The sequence below is a fragment of the Emys orbicularis genome, chromosome 11 (genome assembly GCF_028017835.1).
Source record: "Emys orbicularis isolate rEmyOrb1 chromosome 11, rEmyOrb1.hap1, whole genome shotgun sequence".
Lineage (NCBI taxonomy): Eukaryota > Metazoa > Chordata > Testudines > Emydidae > Emys > Emys orbicularis.
This window is the reverse complement of record NC_088693.1, coordinates 11,620,440-11,639,322: the sequence shown is the minus strand read 5'-3', so window position 1 is coordinate 11,639,322 and position 18,883 is coordinate 11,620,440. Positions and strand designations below refer to the sequence as shown.

Sequence of the window (18,883 nt, the reverse complement as noted above, 5' to 3'; positions counted from 1 at the left end):
AGATCGATGGAAAAATTCTTCAGTCCACTTAGTTACCTCCTCTTGGAGAGGTGGATTACCTATGCCAGAGGTAGCATCTATACTGAAGCACTGCAGCTGCTTTTTTGTAGTGTTTCAAGTGTAGACATACCTTTACACCAGCATAAACCTGGAGTAATGGAGTAAAGCAATAGTGAATCAGGCCCAGTGTCTCTAGCCCTTTTGGTTATGAAGATAATCTTGCAGTGTGCTTAGAGGGAAAATCAAGTCCGCAATCAGCCTGAAACAATACCTCAGAGACATGTGAATTCATACCAATGAGGTGTTAACTCTGAATCATAATGATGACAACTGAAAAGTCAATATTGTTAACTATTCCACTACTGATGAAAGCAGACAAGAAAGAGAGGTGAGGACTCACTTTGGCATCTAAGTGGATAGTCATAGGTTTGTGGGCAATCTTGGAAGAAGTTTTTTTTTCAGGCAGAGCTCTGGATGGAGTCAAGAAAAATTAGTTGTGTCTGGACACAGTGCAGCACTGCCTCTCACTGAGTGACAAGGAGGCACTATATTTAGCTGCATGGCAGCCTATCAAAGAAAACCAGTAATATAAGTGCATTTGCAAGTGGAGGGTCAGGGCTCCTGCCCCTTACACTCAGAGGCAGGAGGTTCTAGGGCTATTGCTGTGTAACTGAATTTTTTAACAAGGTAATGTGGTTTCCTTATAAAAAAGTGGGACTCAACTGTGGTTGGCTCAGCCACAATTCTGAAATAATGTGCTCCATGCTTACCCCTCCCTCTCCTTTCCCCACCTCCTTTTTCTTGCTTCTTTCATGCCTCTGACGTTTCATAAGCTCTCTCCTTAAATTAAACAAGGTTTGGAATGTAAATATCCAAGGCTGCAATCTGGCACAAATTGAATATATTGCACAGAGCCGGCCATTCTTTCGAACAGGTCATGTAAAAAATAGAATCCCTCCAATGCTGGTCCTGATATGCTCTCATAATAAATAGCACAGCTCTGCCCACTCCTCTGAAGCTTTTTCTAGTCATGCAATGTGACCTAGTTTATCCAAGTCACTTTCTCTCCATTCTTTTTGTTCCTCAGCCCTTTGCTACTTCTCCTACTCTTCCTTGTGCTAGACACTACCTTAGTAATAATAGTTAATTAAGTTACTCATGCTGACTATTCCCTTCTGGTCTCCTGGTCCTTGATCTCCTCCAACTCTTCTGAGCTCCTTTTCTGATATTATATTCTAAGTTTCTAGGCTGGGATTGTCAAAAGACCCTAATGGAGTGAGGTCCCCAAATCCCACAAATATTCAATGGGGGTTGAGCACCTAACTTCCTCTGGTTCTTTTGAAAATCCTAGCTCTAATTTCCAATTGTTCATACCATTCTGAGAGTTGAGATTCTTTTGTTGTTTAGTGGTTACCATTAGAAAGTCCTCTTCCCCTTTCTACAAATTCTGTCATACATAGTGTGTAGTATCTAGAATATTTACTGTACATAACACAGTACATTAGATATGACTATAAATCATAATTAGCAAGATATTGTAAAATGGACAGAAATTGTCAGAAAAGAAAAGTTAATAGCGATCTTTTCACCTATAGAAATCTGTGTCTTTTTTATTTGGTTTTATAACATGTGTAGTATAGTGCCTTATTTGTTCTGAAACTGTTTACAGAGTCAACAGACGTATAGCCAGCATACTGAGCCGCTAAAATAGTTCACAGATTAAAACAGATCTTTCCAGAAGTATTGACTGCTTTTCTAACAAGATTTTATTACTTATTTTTAAACACATTTTCAACATAGACAGAGTATGTTACAAAACTGTTATTTTTCCCCATAGGTGCAGTAATTATGCCATATACAGATAAGCAAATATGCATCCCTCCAGAACTGCCAGAACTGCTGAAACAGTTTACAAAATCTGCTATTCGAACCCAGCCTCCAGATCTGCTCCAATGGGCGTCTGAGTATGTTCATTTTTTTCCTAACACTTAAAAAAATCAAACCCCAGTTATAAAAGATTTATGCCTGCCACCATGGAAAAGTTAATCACTTCACTGGATCTACCCACTGCAGTGAACTTCAGTGGATGTATTCATTGGAGCTACACTGATTTACACCAGCTGAAGATCTGATCGTTGGTGCACAATAGCTTTTGAGATCTACTGACCATCTGGCAACACTGTGAAGTCAATGTGATTTGCAGGTCCTCATTTCCTCTCCAGATTTGGCTTGTATTGTGCTCCAAAGTTAATATTTGTGAGAGACCCACACTTACCTTCTCTTTGTCCCCACTACGGCTGGATATCTGGTATTTTAAATGTCTCTACAGCTGGCACACTATTAATTTAATCTAGTCAAAGGTTGAGATGTTGGTGATCATTGTATGTTCCCAGATGTACAGTTGCCACTTTGAATTGAGACTGTTTAAAATGAAATTCCTCTGAAGAGTGAGCTCCCAGCTAAATGCAGCACTTTAATAAATTATGGACCTTTTAGAAACACTGGTCTATAACACTCAAAACTCTTCACCATCCAGGGGCAATGAGAGTAAGGCGTATATCACAAGTGCATACATCTATGGTGCTAGTTCGTTTTTTAAAAATGGGTTCTATGCTAATCTGGTATAAATCAGCATACCTCCATTTAAATCGATGTATCTATACTGATTTGCACCATGTCAGGATATGGCCTCATAGCTTTGCAATGCATCCTCCCTTTTCTTTAGCATGGAACAACTCTCCAGTGACCACTAAATTAGTGGGTGGCCTGATTGGACGTGCCCCCAGAACAGCAGAAAGGATAAATTGTTAGTAAATCCAATAGATTACAAGGTGGGGGTTTTTTGGTTTCATTGTTTTGTTTTTAAACAGGAATGTTCAGCACTGCAGCAATCCCAAACTATGTGTTAAATTTTATTTTCCTTTTTCAAGTTTAAATGCTGTGGGGACTGAAATACTCCACTAGGAGTTTTTCCCAGGGTAATTCAGTGCATGAAGTGGCACAAGTGTTTAAATCAATTTGACATGTAATTTGTCTAATGAACATGCCTATCCTGAAATGTCAACTCTCTCAGCTGATACTGACATATGTGGATGATAGGTTAAAGCAGGGGTAGGCAACCTATGGTACACATGCTAAAGGTGGCACGCGAGCTGATTTTCAGTGGCACTCACAGTGCCCGGGTCCTGGCCACTGGTCTGGGGGGCTCTGCATTTTAATTTAATTTTAAATGAAGCTTCTTAAACATTTTAAAAACCTTATTTACTTTACATATTACTGAACTATTGTTGTGTAACCCCTTTGGGGTTTAGAGAGCATGGCCCTTTAAATCTTTTTCCTAAGGGGGAGGGGGAGAGTGAGAAAAAAAGAGGGAAACTCCAGGGGGCAGCGCTGGAGCTCCAAGGAGAGGGAGAGGCAGCCTGCAGGCCCTGGAAAAGGGAAGCAGCAGAGAACCCACCCGAGGCCTGAGACGGACAGGGCCGATTGGGGACACCCCAGGACAGGAGCCAGGAGGAGCACTGTGCCAGGAAGGAATTGCCAAGAAGGACAGGCCGGAGCTGGACCCAGTATCACTGCTGCCCAGAGTTGCATGGGGCTGTGAGTACTGGGGCTTCTGACTGCATTGGGAACAAGGAGGGAGGTTGCTAGCTAGTTAAGTGGGGAGGTGGTCGCTCTGTGTGGCTTTGCAGAAAGTGGCAGAAGGAGGCACCGGAGGAGTTTGTTGGGGGAAAGTTCACTGGTGCCGAAGATGACCAGGAGCACCCAAGACTCACCACTGGACTGGAACTTTGCTCAGGACTCCTGAACTCTGTGTGCAGACACATTGCTCAGTGTCTGCCCTTCCAGACTGCGCTACCACTGGGCCTGTGGGGCCTTGGCTTGGATGCAGCCCTGTCTTACTGCTCCCCCTATATTTCCCCTTGTTGTTTTTCTCCTCTCATCCCTCTGTAAATTAATATTTCCCTTGTTATATCCACTGTACTTTTCCTGTGGGTGGGGTGTGTTCGTTCACTCTGGGGGGGTTGGAACAGGTGCCCCGGGGGTGGAAGGGATTTCTCCTGCTGCATTCCTGCGCATGCCATCTCTTGGCCAGAGCTGCCTGCAGAGCAGACTCCATCTTGGCCACGAGGGCGCTGAAGTTACACTTGGTGGCCCGTACGGGGACTTTGCAGTACACACCCACACCCACAGGAAAAGTACAGTGGATATAACAAGGGAAATATTTATTTACAGAGGATGAGAGGAGAAAAACAACAAGGGGAAATATAGGGGGAGCAGTAAAACAAGGTTGCATTCAAACCAAGGCCCCACAGGCCCCCCGTGGTAGCACAGTCTGGAAGGACAGACACTGAGCAATGTGTCTGCACACAGAGTTCAGGAGTCCTGAGCAAAGTTCCAGTCCAGTGGTGAGTCTTGGGTGCTCCTGGTCGTCTTCGGCGCCAGTGAACTTTCCCCCAACAAACCCCTCCGGTGCCCCCTTCTGCCACTCTCTGCAAAGCCACACAGAACGACCACCTCCCCACTTAACTAGCTAGCAACCTCCCTCCTTGTTCCCAATGCAGAGTCAGAAGCCCCAGTACTCACAGCCCCATGCAGCTCTGGGCAGCAGTGATACTGGGTCCAGCTCCAGCCTGTCCTTCTCGGCAATTCCTCCCTGGCACAGTGCTCCTCCTGGCTTCTGTCCTGGGGTGTCCCCGATCGGCCCTGTCCGTCTCAGGCCTCGGGCAGGTTCTCTGCTGCTTCCCTTTTCCAGGGCCTGCAGGCTGCCTCTCCCTCTCCTTGGAGCTCCAGCGCTGCCCCCTGGAGTTTCCCTCCTTTTTTCTCACTCTCCCCCTCCCCCTTAGGAAAAAGATTTAAAGGGCCATGCTCTCTAAACCCCAAAGGGGTTACAGTTGTATATTATAGATTTATAGAAAGAGACCTTCTAAAAACGTTAAAATGTTTTACTGGCACGCGAAACCTTAAATTAGAATGAATAAATGAAGACTCGGCACACCACTTCTGAAAGGTTGCCGACCCCTGGGTTAAAGAGTTAACTTTATCTAAGTAAAAAAAGAAGCTAATTACACTTGATAAATAGACTGAACCATAAGATGTTATTTCTTTATTTTTTAAATAATATTCCTGTTGTCTTTCACCTCGCTCAGTATAAGTTTAATGTATTATAGCAGGGGTGCCTAGCCTACCGCCCACGGGCCATACATAGTCCAGCAGAAGGCCCACGGCCTACTTCAACACAATATACTAATGGCCAATTCATTTACATTTTGTCGTTATGTTTGCATTATTTTAGTTTACACAAGTGTGTAAATAGGTTGTTTCTATGAACAGTATTGTCTATCTAAATACATACAAAACAAGCTGAACTTAAAATATAAATCAATACTGGTCACTTTAAATCTTATTAATATACGTAGATTGTGCTTAGGCTTATGTGGCCCGCCTGTGTAATAAGGTTGGGTTCCACTGTATTATAGCTAAAGCTGGTCTGTATTGTTTCCAGAATACTAGTTTCCTTTGGCGCAACAATAAAGCATTTTGAATGTAGTGCTGTTCATTATTAAAGAGAAAAAAATTTATACTGGATGACCATTAATATTTTATTAGGAGGAAAGTTCTCTTTTATTGTAACATATTTGCTTCTATTTGATAATATCACAGACTTGTCCTAAAATTTGTGAGAAAATGTATGGTTTCTTTAAAAGATGATTTTCATTTAACGACCCTAATTCAGGAAAGCACTCTTATTCATGAAGTGCTCTTAAGTATATGCTAACATACTTTCCTGAATAGGAATGGAATTACGCTTGTGCTTTAATGCTTTCCTGAATCAGGGCCAAAAATTTGATGTCCAAAGAAAAGAGCACTATGGGCTGAATATAAAGACCATTGAAGTCAATGGAAAAACTCCACTGACTACAACGGGAGATGATTCAGGCCTTAAAAATACCATTTATGTGCAGGAATGAAAGGAAAGTTGTTTGATAGCACAGTACTTTCCTGATTAAAAGCAGTGCTACTTAAACAGAAGCCGCTGCATCAGATTGCATTTCAACTATTGTCTTCTATTTAGTAAGCATAAATCATATGAACCATTATGTTTAATATCTGCTTCTGTTAAAAGCATTTAGAAAGCAAGCATCTATCCGTCTTTCTCCATCTAGTTACTTTAGTGCCGTGGCCCGTGGTGATACACCTCCAGTAAGAGAGCGATCGGAAAGGGTACCTTTGTCAAACTGGGCAGAACTCACTCCAGAGCTCTTAAAGGTCTTACACCAACGAGTAAGAAACATCTCATTTACTTTCTAGGGCAAATATATAGAGACAGAACATTTACATCCATATGCTATTTTGCTTCCTTAATGTTACAGATACTACATTTTCAGGCTGAGAAAATGTATTTGCTTTCAATGTTATGTCTGCAAATACTCTTGTCAATGAATGCAAGTAAAATGTGTATGGCGAATACTAATATATTAGCTGGTATCTTTGAAAAAAAATCACAGGTTTCTACCAATGAAGAACTGAGCAATAAGACCTTTAAAAATGTGACTCCTTGGCTAGATGCAACAGTATAAAATAGAATTTTCCTTGAATTGTACTCCCTTTGGTCCTGATTGGGCAACCTTTTTCAATTTGGTGAACACTTACTCACACAAGTAATGCCACTGTACGCAATGGGATTATTTGCATAAGTATTCATCAACACTAAAGGTTGCGCATTCAGGCTATATGTTCGTAAAATTGAAGTCCTGCAAGATGTAACAGAAATAATTTATTTCCTTAACTCACGCTGTTAATTATATCGAAATTTACAGCCTGGAATCATAACTGTACTAAGTCTTCATTTCTATTTTCTATATCAATCAAATCTACAATGAGCTTTCTTAACCCTGCCTGCAAAACGTGTGTGTCAGACATCCAGTTGCTCCTAAAGGCTCTCTGACATCATCAGGTCTTCCCATAAATCCAATTAAAAGTCAGCCCAGACCATTTCAAAAGCAAAAGTCTAGAACAAATCTAAGTAAAGTGTCCCAGCTGGGCATCCTGCTCTGTTAGTGTAGATTCAGTATGGCAAGGCCTGAAGCTGAACTTCAGCACCCTCAGAGTGTCCATTGTGTCAAATACTCTGACATCAACACAGTTGTTATTTTGACATAGCACCCTGGTGGTACTTACCACTGACCCAAAAGACTTTACCTCATGCCAAGCATAGTTCAAGGACTTTGTTAGGAGCCCATTCTGTTCTTTACATGTCTTCTGCTCTGTATTTGTTGGAGGAAATGTTCAAGCCCCTCAATGACTCTCCAGATTTCATAATTAAAAAGGGTGGGGATGTTTGGGCTAATGAGATTTCAGTTTAAACTGGGAATGAAAGGAAAATGTATTTCTTTACCCGTGATGCATATTATTATGTATTTCTTTCCAGGTGAGTGGCAGACTGATAATCCATGTAGATGAACTGGCCCACATGTGGAAGGTGCTGAATCTCCCAACAGACTTATTTGACAGTGTTATGAATGTTGGTCGTTTTACCGAAGAAATTGAATGGCTTAAGTTTTTAGCTCTGGCATGTAGCTCTCTTGGAGTTGTAAGTTTATCTACACTTTTTCCATTCACGTTTTTATATTCTTTACATAGCTGATCTTGATTTAGTGTTGTGATTGGAGGTTGAGCAATTGGCTATTTTACCCATGTCATGGACCAAACACACCTCCTGGCTTTGAGTTCAGCACACACCTTTCCTTATGGGACGAGGGAGTTATTTTGACAATCTGCCCTCAGAGGTCAAGGAACCAGAGCATTTATAGAAGAGAGTATTGCTCCTCCAACTGATCAATGTCATCGTAGGCTTTTATAACAGGATTTATTTTCTCTACCACTAATATAGTGGTACCTGGATCCTCTTTCACAACTTCATTATAACAGGTCACATTGTTTTGCAGATGATTTGCAACAATAGGGGAAGACAGCTAGAGGCACAGCGGCAGAGTTATAGACTTTATCTGATTGTATCATAAAGATTTTTCTAGACACGTATGCCATAACTATGAGGGAAGGCAAAAAGAGGTTGTCTCCACCATAGCATCCACAATATTTTAGTCAATAGATTTGCTTTGGTTTATTCTGGCTCTCTGCACTGTGAGTCTAAATTCCTCCCAGTATGAGGAAATGTATAGTTCTTTTAAGAGAAAAATTATGCACATTTGGACCAAATTCTTTGCTTCCATGGAGGAAGAACATCTTGTCACTCCACATAAATTTCACCTGTTGGTGCTGACTGAGATTCTAGAAGTGTTGGAGGGAACTTGGTACCACATCCTATGTTCTAGATTCACATCTTTCCTATCTGGTGAAGACCAGAGGGGAGATATTAGGTCAAATGCTGATGGAGATTAGCAATCCCTGCCTTAAGGAGGTCAAGCTGCCACCTTCTCTCATGGCCTCAAGAAGCCATCATTTAATTTTGACAATCTAGTTTACTGCCATCTTGTATCTAGTCTTCCTTTTGTGGTTAAGACTATTCAAAATGTTGTGGGAACTATCACAGTATCTAGATACTTCAGATTTCTATGATTCTTGTTAGCTTGGATACTGTCACTTTCTTCAGCAAGGAAACTACATTGACTGATGATTTTCTCTAGTGATGGATGAAAATCAAGTAACTATGCTGATATCATTAGATCTATCAGCTGTTTTCTATATTGTAGATCACAAGGTGTTATTGACTCACCTGTAGGTCCCAGGGAGTGTAGACAGGGTTCTTCTTTTTTCTCAGTGAGATTCCCATGGTGTAGTGTCAGGCAATCACTCATATTCCCTGAGGGTGCTTTTATATGGGATACTGCAAAGCTCCATTTTGTTCCTACACCTATTAAAGTTTTATGAGGCCATTAGGAAGGTTAGCAGGAAGCCATTGGTTATGGGGCCTTTCATATAGAATCATAGAATATCAGGGTTGGAAGGGACCTCAGGAGGTCATCTAGTCCAACCCCCTGCTCAACGCAGGCCCAATCCCAGACAGATTTTTGCCCCAGATCCCTAAATGGCCCCCTGAAGGATTGTACTCACAACCCTGGGTTTAGCAGGCCAATGCTCATATGCTGATTTCCCCAGCTTTATGGTGCAGTTGAAAGCCTTAACTTGGCTAAGATTGGAGCATGGATGTGAGCGAGTTGGCTGAGTCTCAATCCAAAGAAAATAGATGTGATGTTGGTGAGTTTGGCATGAAACTGGAAGATATGGTGATGTTTATATTTGCCCCTGTGACTGAGTGTTTGTCCACCATTTTCCACCCAAGTTCAAAATTTGGAAGTCTAGCTAGATTCCCAGCTATAGCTGGATAATTAGGTATCAACAGCAGCCAGGGTAGTTGTCTTTCATTTGTGACTGGCCAGAAAGTTGTAACCCCTTCTCTCTTATTCAGAACTCACTTCCATGACTAATGATTTTGCCACCCCAAGATTAGATTTGATTACTGTAACATGCTCTACATGGGACTGTGTATTCAATGCATTTTAATTAAGCTGGTGCTGAATGAGGCAGCCTGCTTGTTAAGTGGGGTATTTCACTGCAAGCACATTGCAGTAGTACTTTGTCATCTGCACTGGTTGCATGTGGATTTCAGAGTGGCGTTTAAGGTGATAGTTTTGATCTATAAAACCCTACATGTCCTGGGACCTGCCTACTTGAGAGACCATCTGTCTCCCCCTACAATACTGCCACAGTTGACCTTAATGGAGGTGATCTGTTTGGTCTGTAACCCTCTTGGTTAAGAAGTGTTAGGAAGTGTTCCCCATGAGGGCCCCTTGACTTTGGAATTCATTTTCCTACTGTGTCTGAAATAGCCCGATTCTGTTGTCCTTCAGTGTATGCTCCAAAACTCATCATTTTAATGAGGCTTTAGGATAAGGGTTAATTCATGCAGGTTGATATCATGGTGTGGTAGGGGTTTCTTTAATGTCTTTGCTGTAATAGTTTAGATTCTTGTGTTTGTTATATGGTGGGGTTTCCTGCTGGATTTGTTATGATGTACATTATGATGTATGGTGCCCTTTTAGCTTCTTACAATTTGAAAGAGGCATTAATAAGTGTACATTTTTATTAACATTTATATTCTCAACATAGCTGCAATGGCTTAATGGGGCAGCGGACCATGATGTGCTCTGTAAGCAAGTGGTTGCATGTTCAAATCCTATCTGATCTATTGCAGAGGAGGTGAATGTATTCTCTAAGGCAAGCTTTTTTAAAAAACAGTGAGGGTAGTTAGCCATTGGAACAATATATCTAGGCATGTGGTGGATTCTCCATCACTTGCAGTCTTTAACTCAAGATTAGATACATTTCTAAAAGATATGCTATAGCTCAAACAGAAGTTATGGACTTGAAGCAGAAGTTCTAGGGTGATCTTCTCTGGCTTATAGTTAGCAGGTCAGACTAGATTATCATAATGGTCCCTCGTGGCTTTAAAATGTATTAATCTGCTCCTGAAACAATAAATATAACTCATTTTAAGCACTGTGTTAACTAAACCTTTACAAGTTTTACATCAGTGGTGCTTTTGTTCAATATGATCAGTCAGTATCACTAGCAACATTTGCTTCATAGTAAATCTTGAAAATCATTCCATTTAGAGATAATTGTATTTAGAAATCCTATTTTCTGTATTTCACTTCTCTTTTGTTTCATTAGGGACATTTGTATGAAAATGGGATATTTGGGCTTAGGCATTCATCTCTTCCTTCAGTTTATTCCTCAATTCAAGTCTTAATATTCTAATTTTGACAGACTTAGGTTTTGTGCAGATAATTTTGATGTCACAGAAAAATTTGACTTCAGGTGAGCAACAAACAGTTGGAGTCAATGAAGTCCTAGACAATAAAGCTCCTGTTTTTATGCAAATGGCCCTACTAGTGAGAAACATTCACATCAGCAGAATTGTCTCCAAGTAAAAAGTTTCCCATGAGGTGCCAGTGATACTTCCATGAATCCGGTTAACAAAATACATGTGCATTAGTTTATTTCAAAGAAATAATGAGGGACCCTTTGTCAGTCTTAGAATAAGCATAGGGCTGGTCATTATACAATCAGTTGGCTCCATCTTGTGGGATTCAAGAGTATTGCAACCTTCTGTGCAATGTATAATATTAATCCACTACCTTGGGGGGGTGGGGGAAACTATATTGCTAAAACTGTCAGCAGTGCATAAAGTTCAAAACATTGTGGCCCTTAATGATGCTGTCCTACAAATTAGATAATTCTATAAGATTAATGATCCCTAAACTGCTCATATAGTCCTAGTGAACACTCCTGTTAGCATCAGTGGGAACTAAAGGTGGCATTTTATTGACTTTAATGAGATCAGAATTAGGCCACACTTTTAGAAAAAAAACTCTAGTTGCATATTAGAATATCAGGATCAACCATTTGTATGCTTCCATATTCAACAAAAGGCTTTAACTGATAATCCTTCTTTATAGGATAATGATTGCACCCATTTACTGCCTCCTGAGCACCCCCTCATGACTAGGGTTGCCTCTTTGGCCAGTCCACCTCTATTTTCCCCTTCATCTGGACCCTGTAAGAACTCAGTCTCCAGTAACCGTCTAAGCTCAAACTCTAATTCACTCTCCTGCAGTTCTCCTCAGGTTGGCACTAGAGTTTGTCAAATACAGAACTCAAAAGTCCAAAACCAAACAACATGTGTCAGTTCAACTTCCCTTCTTAAATGCCCACTCACAGGCTTTATCTGGCTAGTGCTCTACAGGAACTAAACTTGTTCTTCATAGCTGCTCTTTCCACCTTCTCCACATAAACTCCTCTTTTCGGAATGCTGCCAGACCTCCTAGCCAGGGCCAGCTCCAGGCACCAGACGAGGAAGCACGTGCTTGGGGTGGCACATTCTAAGGGGCGGCATTCCGGCCATTCTTTGGGCAGCACAATCTGGCTGCCCCCCCCTTTTTTGGGGGGGGGGCGCACTTAGGGCAGCAAAAAAGCTAGAGCCAGCCCTGCTCCTGGCTCTAGCAATCTCAGCTACTCTCTCTCTTAGCCACACCCCTCCCTACAGCTTCCTGTTGCCCTTTATATTTGAATCACCAGATTCCTCACAGGTGGGGCTCATCTTGTAACCAGGCTAGCTTAGCCCCAAGCACTCCAGACCATGGGCAAGCCATCCTGTTACAATAATATATCAGGGCCCTAAACATTTAAGGTTCACAACCATCCCAGCGTCACCAGAGCTCTCTTGATCTCAAGGAGGTTTCACATCCCTTCATGATTACAGTTAATATTTTTACAGCATTCAAAAAGTGAGTTAGGTGCTTTTCAGAAATACTTATTAAAAGTCAAGATTCCTGGCCAGGAGAGCTTGAAATATAGTTTTATATATATCAGACCTTTACATTCAAGGTGAGTTTTTACAAATGATGAATTCTAGAAGGTTATGGTTAGTGTCTGGCACACAATGGAAAACACTGGTGCATCAAATTAAGTCCATCATCCATTATACAACTGAACCTCTCTTCATCAGAAGTTTAGGTGCACACAGAATGCAGGGTGGGGCTCCCCAATGTGCAAGGCAGTCACTGTAAAAACAGTACCAACCAACCAGGCATGCTTTACACTGTATGAATGGCGTGATCTAATATCTATTGTGAGAGAGAATCCACTACAATCCTCAGTAAGTTATTCTAATGGTTAGTTTCCATCACTGTAAAATCTGCACTTTATTTCTAGTCTGAATTTGTCTAGCTTCAACTTCCAGCCATTGGATCCGGATATACCTTTGTCTCCTAAATCGAAGAGTCCTCTATTATCAGATTTCTGTTCTCCATGTAGGTACTCATAGGCTGTGATCAAGTCAACCCTCAACCGTCCCTTTGTTAAGCTAAATAGATGGATCTCCTTGAATCTTTTTCTATAAGACATGTTTTCCAATCCTTTAATCATTCTCATGGGTCTTCTCTGAAACCTTTCCAATTTTTCCATCATCCTTCCTGAAGTGTGGGCACCAGGGCCAAACACAGAAGTAAGGCAATCTCCTTATCCCTGTTAATACACCCAAGAATCATTTGCCCTTTTAGGCACAATATCACTCTTGGAACTCATGTTCAGCTAAATGTCCACCCTGACCCCCAAAACTTTGTCAGAGTCACTGCTTCCCAGGATACAGTTCCCCCCCCCCCCTCCTGTAAACATTTGGTCACATTGAAACACATTGTTTGCTGGCACCCAGCTTACCAAGTGATCCAGATAACCCTGTGTCAATGAACTATCCTCTTCATTATTTACCACTCCCCAATCTTTGTCATCTGCAAACTTTATCAGTAATTATTTTGTTTTCTTCCAAGTTATTGATAAAACTGCTAAATAGCATAGCGTCAAGAACCAATCTCTGCAGGACTCCTGTAGAAACACACCAGCTTAATGATGATCCCCTGTTTACAATTACATTTTGAAACCTATCACTTTGCTAGTTTTTAATCCATTTAATGCATATCATTGTTGATTTTGTATTCTTCTAGTTTCTTAATTAAAATGTCATGCAGTACCAAGTCAAGCACCTTACAGAAGTCTAAGTATATCACATCAATACTCTTACCTTTATCAACCAAGCTTGTACTCTCAAAAAAAAAAATAGATTAGTCTGACAGGTCTATTTTCCATAACACCATCATATTCTTTAACCCCTTGTAAATTGAGTCCTATATCAGCCATTCCATTATTTTGCCAGAGATCAATATCAGGCTGACAGGCCTATAATTAACTGGATCATCCCATTTGTTTGTTTAAATATTGGCACAACATTAGCTTTCTTCCAGTGCTCTGGAACTTTCCCACTGTTCCAAGACTTATTGAAAATCAACAGTAATGGTCCAATTTGCTCCTTGGACAACTTTTTAAATCAGCAGGCCCAGCTAACTTGCATCCAGGAGTTTTAAAAAATATTTCACTTTAATAGTTGCTATTTAACATCCTCCTTAGTTACTGTTGGAATGGAAAGTATTTAATTGTCATATGATATGAATACATCATTTTTTTCTCCCCAAACACAGAACAGAAATATTTATTAAACACTTCTGCCTTTTCTGCATTATTATTGGCAATTCTACTATTCCCATGTAATAATGCACCAGTACTGTTTTTAGGATTCCTTTTCTTCCTAATATACTTAAACTCCTTCTTGTCCATAACTTTGCTGGCCATAGATTTTGCCTTGTGTCCTTTTGCTTCCCTTATCAATTTATTTCAACTCCTAGCTTCCAATTTATATTCACTGCTATTAGTCTCCTCTTTATCTCATTTGTTATATATTTTTATAGCTGCTGTCACTTCCTCTCTAAACCAGGCAGGTTTTTTAACCACCATAATCTTCCTCCTCACCTGTGGCTTTTTGTACATCTAGTAAAATCTTCTTGAACAGTTTCAAGTTATCATACACAATTTTAGTTTAAACTCTTTCTCCCAGCTGATTTGTCTCTTAATTGTTTTCAGTTTTGTGAAACTGGTTCTTGTAAAAATAATAAGTACATATATTACTGGTTTGGAAGTTATTGTGCTTATACATAACAAATATAGCCAAGTCATGATCGCTTACACCTAAGCATCCTCTGATTTTTATGTCTGTGATCAATTCCTCTTCATCTGTCAAGAGGTGGTCTAATATAAATTGCCCCATGTTGGATGCAACAATTTTTGAGTTAGGAAATGGCCATCTATAATTTTTATAAATTCCAAGGATATTTTAGTACTGGTGGCATGAGACCTCCAGCATGTGTCACTCAGATTGAAGTCTTTCATGATTATGCAGCTTTTGTCCTGTCTTATAGATAATTGCCTAAAGAGCTGGTCATCCTGTTTTCTAGTGTGATTTGGTGGCTTGCAGCTCTGCTTCTATTGTTCCTAGTTCCTTCCTTTTGTTAGTTTGTTTCCTGTACTTTCCTAAGCAAAAGAATTTTGTTTCACCTTAGCTGATGACAGCACTCATAAAAAGGTTAGGTCTCAGCTCCCCAGAGTATACCATCCTAAGCAACTCTTAGGCTAGGTCTACACTACCCGCCTGAATCGGCGGGTAGAAATCGACCTCTCGGGGATCGATTTATCGCGTCCCGTCGGGACGCGACAATCGATCCCCGAATCGACGCTCTTACTCCACCAGCGAAGGTGGGAGTAAGCGCCGTCGACAGGAAGCCGCAGAGGTCGATTTTGCCACCGTCCATACAGCGGGGTAAGTCGGCTGCGATACGTCGAATTCAGCTACGCTATTTGCGTAGCTGAATTTGCGTATCTTAAATCGACCCCCCCCCGTAGTGAAGACGTAGCCTTAGTTCTTCTTGTTATTTACACATTTCAGATCTTGTAGACAGTTTTTATTTGTTGTACCAGTCTGCCATCTGATATTGTAAACTTTTTGCCACAGAAACCATCCTTTTGTTATGTTTATATACTACCCACCTGTAATGGGGTCACACTCACCTCTCGCAAGTGCCCTCTGGCCCAGTGCATATGCTTACATTCTCTCTCTCTTTGTGGTGGGTCTTCGGTGACTCAGCCCTCTGGCCAAGTTACACACAGTCTGTGTGATAAAAGACAAGCATAACCCCTTCTGGGGTACAAGCCCAACAGGGATCTCTCTCAGTGCCCTCTGTAATGTCTCCCACCAGTTGTCCATGCTCCAGGATAGAGTAGTGCCCCAGGGCTCCCTCCCTGGCGACATTTTCACCCTCTTAGGGCCTTTCCATCCACAACTCTCCAGCTGGGCTGTTGCAGTTCATTTCCCCCCTCTGGGGTGCCTCAGTGTCCAGGCCACTTTCCCTGGTGGTTAATGGGGATGGGAAGGACCCAGGCCCATCCACTACTCCAGATCTCAACCCAGGGACCCTGTAGATAGCAACTGTCCACTGTGTCCCTTTATCTAAGTCCCGCTGCTGTTCTAATTCCCGAGGCCACTTCCTCGCAGTCCTGTGCCATCTTCACTCTTACCTCAGGCCCTTGTCCTGATGGAGTCCCCACAACCCACTCAGGGCTCCTTCTCACTCTCCCCAGCTTCTGGCAGCACTACCTCATCCAAGGTACTGCAGATCCCTCAGCCAGCCACACACCATCCACTCTCCTTCAGCTCTAGCAAGGAACTGCCCCTACTCTGGCCCTGCAGCTCTTTTTATACTAGTCTGCTGGGCCCTGATTGACTGCTTCCCACACAGCCGCTCTAGGCAGCTTGGAGGACCGCTCTACTGCCCTTTTCTGGGGTGGGTGTGGCAGGGCCAAAAGGCCGCCAGCAGGGGGCCTCAGGGCCTAGTCCACCCAATCACATCGTTCAATGGTGTTGAGATCTCAAATGACACCACAACAAATAATTATAATAATATATTTCATTACTCATAACGTACCCAGCTTTTACATAATTTCTTCTTTGAGTCTTTTCTTATAAATTAATTCCTCCAACCCTTAAATAATTTTTGTTGCTATTCTCTGAATTCCCTCCAATTTTTCAACCTCTTTCTGGTATTGAGAAGTATACAGTGTTGCAGGCGCAATCCCACCTGAATCATAAACTGCACAGTAGAATTGTTATTCCTGTAGTCTGCGACATGATTTCTCTACATATGAAAACCACATTCACAGTGGAGTATTTTGTGACACCATATCCATTGCTGTTCACCATCACCACTTTGTCCTTCCCATTGAATAGCTGAGTTCCCACCTCACAAAATATATTAGTTTGCATTTTTCCGGGATGAATTTTATTTTATTATTTCCCTACTGATAACTTTTCAGGTCCCTTTATATTAGTTGACTTTAATGGGAATTTTGCTTGAGTCCGGATTGTAGAATTAGATCTTGTTTGCAATACCTCCCACGTTCGCACTAGACTTTGACATGCATAATAAATGCTCCCACACAGGGGAGTAAGAGGGCGTTTGAAAACTTCTTACACCCCCTTAACTGGTTAACCAGATCTTAAATTGAAGTGCACGGGTGCATAATCTATGCCCATTTACTCTTCCATAGGGCAGGGTTTGGATGGAGGGGCTGGTAATTGGCAAAGCCTTAACTCCATTCCCTAATGCACCAGCCAGCACAGAGAGTGTCAAAATTTGCTGCTGGTATAGGCCAAAAGAAAAGTGCTGCCCAGTGAGAGTAATGAGAAAAAAGAGAGGGAAAGGCTCAATGCCTCTTAGAGCTATTCCTGAAATGCAACTGCTCAATAATCAGCCCTCACACAAGCCTGGGCCTAAAGACAGAATCTAGCCCTCAGTATCACCTACAAAATAAATGTACTATTTATAATATGAATAATGTCACATTTATAATAGTACTATTAATCAAACAACCTCCAAGTACTTATCTCATCTTCCAGACCATTAATAAAGGTGTTAAATAAAATAAAGCCTTAATCCAGCTCCTGGAGATCCCAGCAGACCTCTCCTTTTATTCATTACATTGTCATTTATCATTCAATCCTTTATTTATGGCTTTTGAGACAGATTTTTTGTCTATATGACAGTGTTTCTCTCCATACCAAGAAAAGTAGGCCTCTAGTCTCTTCATTGATAGTGCCAAAAGTGAGGCTCACTTATTTTATTCTCTTTTCCCAATAGACTATTGCAAAAACACTGAAGATTATATGTGAGGTTTTATCCAGCGATTATGACAGTGGACCCCCACGTATTCCTTTTAGCACTTTCCAGTTTCTCTACACATACATTGCTGAAGTGGACGGGGAGATTTCAGCATCTCATGTCAGCCGAATGCTGAATTACATTGAACAGGAGGTGTAAGTACATCTCTGTCAAATGTCAACCATAGTTAAAGGTTCCTTCATTAGAGGCATGTATTTATGCTGTAGCTATTAAACTGCAGGAAGGATGGAGGAACAAACGAGGAAGGGAGACAGTAGAAAAGAGAGGCAGAAGGTAGAGAGAGCAAAACAGACTAGGAAGAAGTGAAAATAGTAGCAGTCATAGGGAAAGAATTGTTAAAATAAGGGAGTGAAAGGTAATTATGGGGGAGCAATAAAGGCCAATAATAATGGGGGAGGAAGAGACAAGAAAAAGGAGGAATCATTATTATTCATTGTATAGCACCAAAAGGTGTGCTAAATGCTTCAAAGGAGACAAAGAAAGATGTTGTCCTGGCACCAAATTCTTTCAGTCCAAAGAAAAGCACAGAGTTCAAGTGGCAGAGTCCTAAGGATTATTACCATTTATTTATATAGCACTAGACAAGTAACAAGCTCCTGCCCCAGATAGCTTACACTCTAAGGGGCAGATCCTCAGCTAGAAAAAACGGCATAGCTCCACTGAGTTCAAATAAGTTTTGACAATTTATACCAGGTGAGACTCTGCCCCTAAAGTTACAACAGTGCAATATAGCTCAATAGAATAAAACAAATATGCCCAGAATGCTGAATGGTCATTATAGTAAATGGTATAACAATATGACAATATAGAGTAAATGCTTCATGTTTTGTTATGTGTATTTTGAAAAAGGGAGGCATCTTGATGTAAATAAATTAAAAACTTGTTCCAAGTGTACAGGATGCCATGGGAAAGTTATGATCTGGGATGGATGAAAGAGACAAAGGGTTCAATCCAACTCCCACTAAAGTCAATGCAAATGTTTCCATTGACTTCAACTGCAGAAGGAGGAGGGCCAAAGAGCACAGTTTGGAGAGAAGAGAAGTTTGACTACAGCACAGGGAGCAGAGATTGGGTGGAAGAGGGGAAGTTTATAATTAGTATTATGTTTTCTGTTACCTCTATAATGAAAATGCAGGTCTCAATGAATTTAATATATATTTCATTCTTTATGCAGCATTGGACCTGATGGCTTAATCAAGGTGAATGATTTTACCCAGAATCCACGGGTCAGACTGGAATAG

The 18,883-nt window shown here is 41.3% G+C and overlaps 1 protein-coding gene across 2 annotated transcripts; it reads left to right on the top strand.

Moving 5' to 3' along the window:
• Window positions 1–1,848: 1,848 nt before the first annotated feature.
• On the top strand, window positions 1,849–18,883 carry LOC135885879 (ropporin-1). 2 transcript variants are annotated; one of them, XM_065413789.1, is made up of 5 exons: window positions 1,849–1,964; window positions 6,165–6,282; window positions 7,430–7,591; window positions 17,601–17,776; window positions 18,817–18,883. In XM_065413789.1, exons 1-5 carry the CDS (start codon window positions 1,849–1,851, stop codon window positions 18,881–18,883), a joined length of 639 nt encoding a protein of 212 aa, XP_065269861.1. The 2 variants fall into 2 exon arrangements, with proteins under 2 accessions (XP_065269861.1, XP_065269863.1); XM_065413791.1 differs by lacking the exon at window positions 1,849–1,964 and adding an exon at window positions 3,590–3,597.

Excerpts from the sequence above, each read along its gene's own strand:
- LOC135885879 (XM_065413789.1), top strand. The coding sequence starts at position 1,849 with ATGCCATATACAGATAAGCAAATATGCATCCCTCCAGAACTGCCAGAA. Across the intron at positions 7,592-17,600 it reads CATGTAGCTCTCTTGGAGTT|ACTATTGCAAAAACACTGAA; the intron begins GTAAGTTTATCT and ends TTTTCCCAATAG. Across the intron at positions 17,777-18,816 it reads AATTACATTGAACAGGAGGT|CATTGGACCTGATGGCTTAA; the intron begins GTAAGTACATCT and ends TTCTTTATGCAG.